This window comes from Cornus florida, unplaced genomic scaffold (genome assembly GCF_030987335.1).
Source record: "Cornus florida cultivar Cherokee Brave unplaced genomic scaffold, ASM3098733v1 CherokeeBrave_3.0.0_Hap2_Chr11, whole genome shotgun sequence".
NCBI lineage: Eukaryota > Viridiplantae > Streptophyta > Magnoliopsida > Cornales > Cornaceae > Cornus > Cornus florida.
Genome location: NW_026775581.1, coordinates 77,537,722 through 77,546,553, shown reverse-complemented (window position 1 = coordinate 77,546,553; position 8,832 = coordinate 77,537,722). Strand labels below are relative to the sequence as shown.

Here is an 8,832-nt window from a genome sequence, read left to right as displayed (position 1 = left end):
TGAGAGTCAAGCTTATATTTTTAGCACAACCATCAGAAGAGTGGATCACTCTCACTTTTGAAGTATATGAATCAAAATTCTAACCTATCTCTTAATTCCAAATTATAAACAAAACTTCCAAAAAAAATACATAAATCTAACCCATAAGTACAATCAATTCAAAAATAAATATGAATCTAAAATATCTAATTTATTTCTTATTTCCAAATTATAAATCTAACCAATCAATACAATCAAATAAAAAATCCATCAAACAATAAAATCAGAACCATCACGAAACTAAGACAAACAAAACACAACCCATGTCTCCACATTTTGTATAAAAGCTTTAAAAACAACCATCACCAAAACAAAGGAAATGATTAACCCATCTTCCAAAATTAGTCAAAATGAACAATAAATAAAGGTCTGAATGAAGGACTACTATGAGTTCCTTACAAATGAGTTCAACAAAACATAGAGCATTGAGCTCTTATCACTGTCTTAACGACAACTAAATCTCTAAGTTCGATCAAAGCAAGCGTAAGTAAAAAGAGGATTCCACTACCATCTCAGAATCCGAGCTTCGTGCGACGCCAGTGCCTGCGCTTCGCATTGTACCTGACGAGATATATAAACAAATACATGTAAATATAACAAAATTTCAATTTAGAGAAAATTTAGAGAGAGAAAGTTTGCAACTTTTAACCTTATGGTGTTGTCAGTCCTCATACGGATCCAATAAGGGATGGGTCTGTTCTGCCTCATCTTCTTCGCCAATTTCTTCTTGATCATGAAGGTCTTGTGTGACGGCTTCAAAATACAAACTCATTTTTAGAAAGAGAAATTATAAATATAGAGAGACGAAGAATCCAAATCCGCAAAGAGAGAGACTCACCATTTTCGCGAGCGATTGAAACCGGCCACAAGCTGTGCGAAAACCCTAGGAAATGAAACCCTAGGCTTACGTACAGCTAATTTATAGGGAACTTTTTTTATTTTTTTGTCGAATAATAAAACATCAAATGTAAAAAGACCAAATCCAAACTCCACTTTGGGTTAGTCATTGGGCCTGGTTTGTTTTTCGGTCAGCCTTTCCTTGGGTTTTAGTCAATGGGCTTGGGGTGCCTACTGTGTGTAATTACGTACACTTAAGAACGCACACTTGCAAGAATTGCCAAGGAAAAAAATAAAAAATGTAAAACTCTACTCATTGATAAATCAAATGCTATCATATATCAATTTTTTTGTTTTTTCTAACAAAAAAGAGAGTAAGAATATTATTAATTGCAAGAACTAGAAACACAATTATTGGGATAACGGATTTGAGTACAAGAGGCTACCCTAACCACACCGTCAAAAAGAGGAGGTAATAATAGAGCGTCCAAGTGACACGTCAATTCTATCTAGGGATGGCAACGCGATAGAGTTGGGAAGAATTTAGTTAAATCTTACTTTGCTTCGTTAGAAAATTCGTCATACTAATCTCGGGACTGGTTTATAATTGGTATACCAGTCCCTCCCCTACTCCAACAGAAAAAGTATCGACTTCGCCCCGTGTACTTCGTTTAATTGCGGGACAGGGCGGGTTATGCTACTTTTATTATTTAGTAAAAAAAACAAGCCCAATGTGCTCAAATTGGGTTGATTAATAAGTTGACCCAACTTTTAAATTATTAAGTAATGAATATTAATATATTAATTGATCCAGTAAAGTAACAAAAGTCTTAAAAATATTAAATATATATTTTTTAAAGGTATATATATAATCGGGGCGGGTTTATCACTAAATCCGCCTCCGCCCCAAACTCACTTCTCATTTTTAATTATTTTACCATATCTGCCCCAAACCAATTTAGGGGCTACCAAATCCACCCCATTAAGGGCGAAAACCAATTAGGTTGGAAGAAATTGTCATCCCTAATTCTATCAATAGAGCACTCCTTTATCTAGTAATAAGGCAAACTTAGTCTTGTCGTTCTTCTTGTTGTAATGCCATATAAAAAATAAAATGTAGAGATCAAATTTTTTATCCATTTGAAGAAATTTTGTTTTTCTTCCCCCACTCTCATGGGACCATTTGAAGAATTTGACTTAACTGTAATGGGCTTAAAATTTACTTGTTTAATATGATTTTGGTTATCCTATCAAGGCACATAGAATAGGCCAAATCACATGGAAGATTATACAACCCTTATTTATTATGTATTTGCATTTTAGACCAAAGTCACGAAATATAGTTGCTAAAATTATATCATCTAAAATGTGGACTAGGATCATCTACAGTAAATGGGTCCTATTGTACCCATGCTGTAATGCAAAAATGATTTTTTTTTTAAAATGAGTAACTTTAGAGTCAGACGGAAAAAGGGAACAATGTTAAAAAAATAAAATAGAAAACTACCCAAAAAAAGAAGAAGAAGCAAAATATCCTCTTTGCTTCAGCGCCTCCCTCCCTCGTCACCGTCCCGTCCACCATCTCACTCTCTCGTTACGGTCTACCCCAAACTAGCATACTTCTACTGAGTTATTCCGGCATCACCTCGTCGCTGTCTCACAATTATATTTTCAGGTACTCACCCTTTCTCTCTCTCTCTTTCCTTTTTCATAAACCCAAACTCTCTCGCTCTCTCTTTCTACAAAAATCACATTGAAGCCGTTTCTTTTCGGTTTCAATACCAATTAGAGGTATATCTATCAATCTCTGTGTGTGTGTGTGTGTATATAGTATTGGCTGTTTGTTTATATTAATTTCAATCATTACTATATTATATAATTTGATTCATCATCCATGGCTTTTCTTCATGCCGTTTTAGGTTTGCTTTTTGCTTTTTTTATGTGTTCATGCTTGTTTCGGACTTGTTGATTTTTTATTTTATGTTTGTTCCTATGATTAGATGTGTGTTTTTTGCTATGTATTATCCATTGATTTTTTTAGTTTCTTGTGATTTAATCATTGAAAGTCTGTTTTTTTTTTATTATTATATAAAAAGCTGATAATTAGTAAAAATTAAATGGTCACAGAGGTCGGGATCAAAACCAAGGTCCTGCATCTCAAGTTTATATTTTGAAATTACACAAAATATATGTTGTCTACTATATTGGGTCGACCAAAGTGATGAAAGTTCACGTGTAGAAATTAACTCAGTTTAGGCAACGTGATACAGGGGTGTATTGGGTTCACTTAACCTCATCTAACTTTTATAGGTGTTACGAACATTATTAGTTTGGGAACTTCTGAAATATGTAGTAGCTTGGACTACATTATGTAAGTAAACTTTCTGATTCTGACTTTAAGCTGAAGAACTAAGTTGAAGAACTTTTCATATATCCACCATCTTGATTAGGACTAAGACTAGCGTTATGAACAACCTTTTTTTTTTTTTTTTTTTTTTTTTTTTTTTTTTTTTTAATTTATAGTTTCATGATGGGACGTTCAACTGGTGTAAAACGAAAATATCAAGCTACTTCCTCGAGTCTTGCAGACGTAGAAGATACTCCACATAAGCCGGCCAATTGCTACTTATTATACAGGTACAAATTTTATAAAATATTACTTTGTTAAAATATTTTATGTATATATTTTGTTGTTCTTAATATATTTGCTTTTATGTCATGTTATTAGAAAATATAATTAAAAAAATTGGTACAAATGTGGTGGGGCAAAATAAGGAGTATTCAAAAGAATGGAATTCAATGTCGGAAATTAATAAAAAGCCATTTAGAGATCAATACAAAAAGAATATGGTGTCTTATACTAAGGAAAAAAAAAAAAAAAAAAAGCAGAAAAAGCCTAAGGTAAGAAATTCTACATTGTAAGGGCAGTTGATAGGAATATTCAAGGGGTTGATTACAATTATTTGAAAATTATTATGTATTTATACAATGTGGATCCTTTTAACACTCTGAAAAATAGAATAGTGTCCCCTTTTACAATTTTTTGAAGACTGTTTTGTAGTGTTATATTTGGTTTTCGCTTATCACTGATTATTAATATTATAAATTTATTAGGTAGCACATTTATCAATATACAATTTTTTTTTTTACTTATTATTTTGTAATTTGTTACAAAATAAAAAAGTGAGCACAATGCCGGTGAAATGTACTCACTTGAACCAATATTTTTGTTAGTACCTGATAGAAAATTTTGACGAGCGCAGATGCAGTTTGAGACTTTCTGATGAACTCATTCCGATAACAGCGACAGATGTTGAGCACATTCTTGGGATACCCAATGGTCACTCAGTAATGGTGAACTTAGAAGGAGACAAGGGTATGACCAACTGGAGTTGGGTGAAATAAGGTGGTTTCATGAAGGAAAAAAAAAAAAAAAAAAAAAAGAGTTTGAAGGTTGACAAAATTGGTGTGATGCTTCGAAATTGGGGTGACCGACTCGTTGATGATGATTTTAAGCGACTTTTTTTACTATATGCATGTGGATGCATATTGTTTCCAAACACTGCTTATGAAGTGTCGAAAGACTTTTTTGGAATGGTTGATGATGTGAAGAAGATCAACCAATACAATTGGGTAAAGTGTGTGTTTAATGATTTGGTAAAATGGGTTAATAAATTGAAGACATATAAAAAAAAAAAAAATTGCAATGGTAGTCTATTTTTTTTAAAGGTGTGCATGATCCAAGTGACATAATAAAATTTAATCTTAACTATCAGTTGCATCAATTTATAAGTGGGTTGATGTACATGCAGTTGTTTTATTTGGTTTGTGTTGTTGTCAATTGTCCAAAACCGAACAAGTACCCTAATGTTGCTAGTGATTGGCCTAAACCATTAATTAAGGAGCGCCTAAAATATGAAATGTCTGAATTAGGGCGATTTGGACTCAGAAAGGTAACTTCAAGTTTCTATTCCATGCACAAATGTTTCAAACTATGCCAAATTGTATATTTAATTGAATGATTTCATATTGTCAATAGATTATACCATAAGAGAATGAGGATGACCGGGGGGGGGGGGGGGGGGGAAATATATATTACTTATCACAAAGTTAAACATATCTTACGGCACTACAAATATTTTATTATACTAATTAACTATGTTAAGATGGTTAAATTTTATTTGATTTGAGAAAATCCTTCTATTTGGTTAGTATTTGTTACAATTATTTAAATCAACTAATCTATTCCTTCTAAAAATCTTGTTATATTAATATTTTTATACAGGTTTTGTTAAAGAATTTGGAAAGGGACTTCCATCAAGTCCATCAAATTCAAAGACGTATGAGGACAAACATATCAAAAATTCACTCAAAATTTGGGAAGGCGAACAAATAGCTGCCTCACCTCGATTTGATGGATCTCTTAAAAAAGACGGAAGCAAAGAAAATGCACATGTCCAAATAAAGTATGCATTAAGCCCCGAGGCGCCTGATAAGTAAGTGTACATGTTAAAATATTCAAAAAGTCAAAAATTTATATAATAGTTATCTAATATAAATTTTTGTCTTATATTCTTGGGGAAATATTGGTGGATATTGACAATAATAAAGATAAGAGATGGAGAAAAATGTAGAGAAAGACGGAGATGATTTAAAAATTGAGATAGATATTCAAAATGATAAGGAGATTGAGAAAGAGGAACAACTAATACAATAGTCTGGCCGTATTGTGATAGTTCTTTGTCACCAAGAAAACTCTTTGGTGAAGCCTTCTAAACGGTGCGTGTCAAGCAACCAAGTCGATTCGTAAAATCTGTATTTTGCATTGAATTGGTTAAGAAGCATACAGTTTTCTCTAACAAGTATACGAGGAGAGTATTAAAGTATGCATCAAACCTCAAGGCACTCGATGAGTAAGTATACATGTCCAAATATTGAAAAAGTGTTGGTTATATAATAGTTATCTAATATTCATTTTGTTCTTATATTCTTAGGGAAATATTGGTGGATATGCACGAACATCATTTAAGCCGTGGACAAGACTGGATATTACTGAGTAGAGAATGGATTGATAGCCCGGTCGGTGTTATTGCTTCATGAAATGTATTTATGTTACTAATGTATTTAAATGCGATACTAACAAGTAACGTATTAACCTTTCAGCTTGTTGACATTCTTGTATTGAAAGCGTTGGTGATTAAAGACAATCAAAAGAGATACTTCTTCTTTTATTCTCCTATTGTGGTAAGTCTTTTGTATAAAATGTTGTTTTATCAATGATTCAGGCATTTGTTGTTGATGATGCTTTGTACATGTGTAGTCATCAATTTTACAAGCTAATGGGTGTGATGCTATTAAGCGGAGAGTTATGTTGGATGATGTATGGAAGAATAGCTTGAGGATCTTTAAAATAAATAAAGATGAAATTCTAAAATGTAGTCGGGTATGTATGATTCATTTAACTATTAATGATTCGCTTCATTATCCATTGAGGCATGTTATATTTTTATACTTATAATTATGATGTGTTCCAGTTCTTTTTTCCTATGTCAAATAATAAAAATTGATTCCTCTACGTTGTTGATATCGACAAATTAACCATTTATTACCAGGACTCCCTTAACAATAAGATTAGAAGAAAATACGCTTATTTACTGGTAATGAGGTTTTAATAAACTCTTGATTAGAAGTTTCAATTTGTTTTTTCTGTTAGTTTTGAAGTTTTAATGTTATCAACTAACATGTATGAATATCATTTATAATTGCAGAAAGAATTCATGGAAGTTTTATTTAACAAAGATTTCGGAGAATTCAATACTGTTGATGTGAAAGTCCTAAAACAATCTGATTGGTATGAGTTTATTTTTTTCATTTTCATTTTTATTTTTTTTAAGAAAATTAACTAATTTTATTATGTCAAAATCTTATTTAAGATCTCAGTTTGTCATCAATTTTTTGTCCATGTTATTGAATATTAGGGATAGTTGTGGAGTGGTCATGATGTGGTTCATGCAACTTTTTAATGGCGAATTAGAGCACAAGTTCGACACAGTATGTTAAAAAATTTCATATCCGTAGTGGTTTCATCTTATAAATGTCAAAATTCATATGTCTAAATGTAATTCGGTGTGGTTGCTCTTGTTTGCAGGTAGACCCATATAAAATGAGATGCAAGCTTGGAAATTGAAGCCTCTGGTAGTTGTAACTCCGTTGCAACTTAGGGCTTGGGGGTGGACTAGGTGATATGGATATCCATGCATACTCGCTTGGAATTTCAGCACCCTAAAACAATGAAAAATTAAAATGATATTTCAATAGTAGTCAAACTGGTATGTTTAAACATTTGTGACATATTAGAGTGCTACTCACCTTATGCTTCACGTATGATTAAATGGGTTGTTTCAAAGATTTCTTTTCCTTTTTTTGTAGCAATTTCAAATGTTGGTTTGAGTATTTTTTTCTGCCCTCTAAACGTGTCCCGTTTTTTAAAACTATTTATAGTAATGTCATGGCAACTTTGCTCGTAAGTGACATGAATTTGATGCCCATTGCTAGCCTTAGACAAGTATTCATCATTACGTTGCACCCATTTTTGCCTTCTCATTTCTTTAAGAAGCTTAAGCAAATGTTCCCTGTGGATAATTGATAAATTAAAAAAATCTTCACCCTCTAATGCAAATGAACTAACACGAGTGAATAGATAACACATGTCTCTATATTTTTATCGTTGTTGCAATTTAGGATCCATTTGCATTTCACGACCAATGAAATCCAACATTGCCCCATCTCTTGCTTCTCGCGTCCCATCGTCGTTTCAGTATGTATTCCTTAGGTAATTCAGTTTTGTGTAGTACTTCTCTCATAACCTGTAACATGTGTGAACACGGAATACCATCCATTTAAAACAACCAACAACTGCATGTCAAATAGTTACATGTTTTCTTTCTTACACGTCATTTTTTATTATGTTTTTCAATCGAGACCACTTTGTATATAACTTCTTCATCATATTGAATTGATTCTTTGAAATAGAATCCAACTATAGCTTAAATTTCTTTTTGAAATAACTGAAATATATATATATATATATATATATATATATATATATATATATATATATATATTTTGTGTAAATCTCACCAACTTTGACTACTATTGTGCAAGGAAGTTTAACATTCGGCTCTATGTGAGTCAAGTTGTACTCCACATTTAGTTCAATATACATTTTCTCAGTGACCATCCTATCAAAATGTTTGAAAAAATCGGGAATATTATGGTCATATTTAGCGAATTTTTTCAATCCGAAATTGAAACTTTAATTGAGTTGAGTGCTATGCACACCAACACACCAGTGATTTTTCACAAATGACTTTGCCCATTTGGTCATTAAATTATACGTTCCAGACAACTATTTGTTGTCACGAACACCACACTCGGTTAGCATGGACTTCCAACATATTTTAAAATCTTCTTCGTCCTCATGTTTTTTCATAAATTCAGATAAAATGCCTGTTATACCCACTGGACCCTTGATAACATTATCTAAATGTTTTGTACCATTTTGTATAATATGCTATATACAAATATGGTCGTGTGTCTTAGGCATCACCAATGCTAATGCTTTTGTAATAGCTGCATCTTGGTCACTTATAATTGTCTTCGAAAATTTATGAGACATTGCCTTAAAAAATGTCTCAAACAACCACACAAATGAATCTGTTGTCTCATCATACATCAAAACACCTCAAAATATACTTGTTTTTCTATGATGATTCAGACTAACAAAAGCGGCAAATAGTCGATTCACATTATTCACCTTGTATGTTGTGTCAAACGACACAATATCTCCAAAATAATCATAATTAATAATCATCCTTGCATTAGCCCAAAATATATTGGTTATCAAGTTATCTTTGTCCAACTAAACCGCATGAAAAAATGAAGGATTTTCCAACA

At 32.1% G+C, this 8,832-nt stretch overlaps 1 protein-coding gene across 1 annotated transcript; it reads right to left on the bottom strand.

Moving 5' to 3' along the window:
- Positions 1 to 287: 287 nt before the first annotated feature.
- Positions 288 to 989, bottom strand: LOC132285919 (large ribosomal subunit protein eL39x). Its single transcript, XM_059788156.1, has 3 exons — positions 878 to 989; positions 689 to 792; positions 288 to 600 (listed from the first exon to the last, which is right to left on the bottom strand). Exons 1-3 carry the CDS (start codon positions 878 to 880, stop codon positions 552 to 554), a joined length of 156 nt encoding a protein of 51 aa, XP_059644139.1. The 5' UTR covers positions 881 to 989; the 3' UTR covers positions 288 to 551.
- Positions 990 to 8,832: the final 7,843 nt, after the last annotated feature.

Excerpts from the sequence above, each read along its gene's own strand:
- LOC132285919 (XM_059788156.1), bottom strand. Across the intron at positions 601-688 it reads AGGACTGACAACACCATAAG|GTACAATGCGAAGCGCAGGC; the intron begins GTTAAAAGTTGC and ends ATATCTCGTCAG.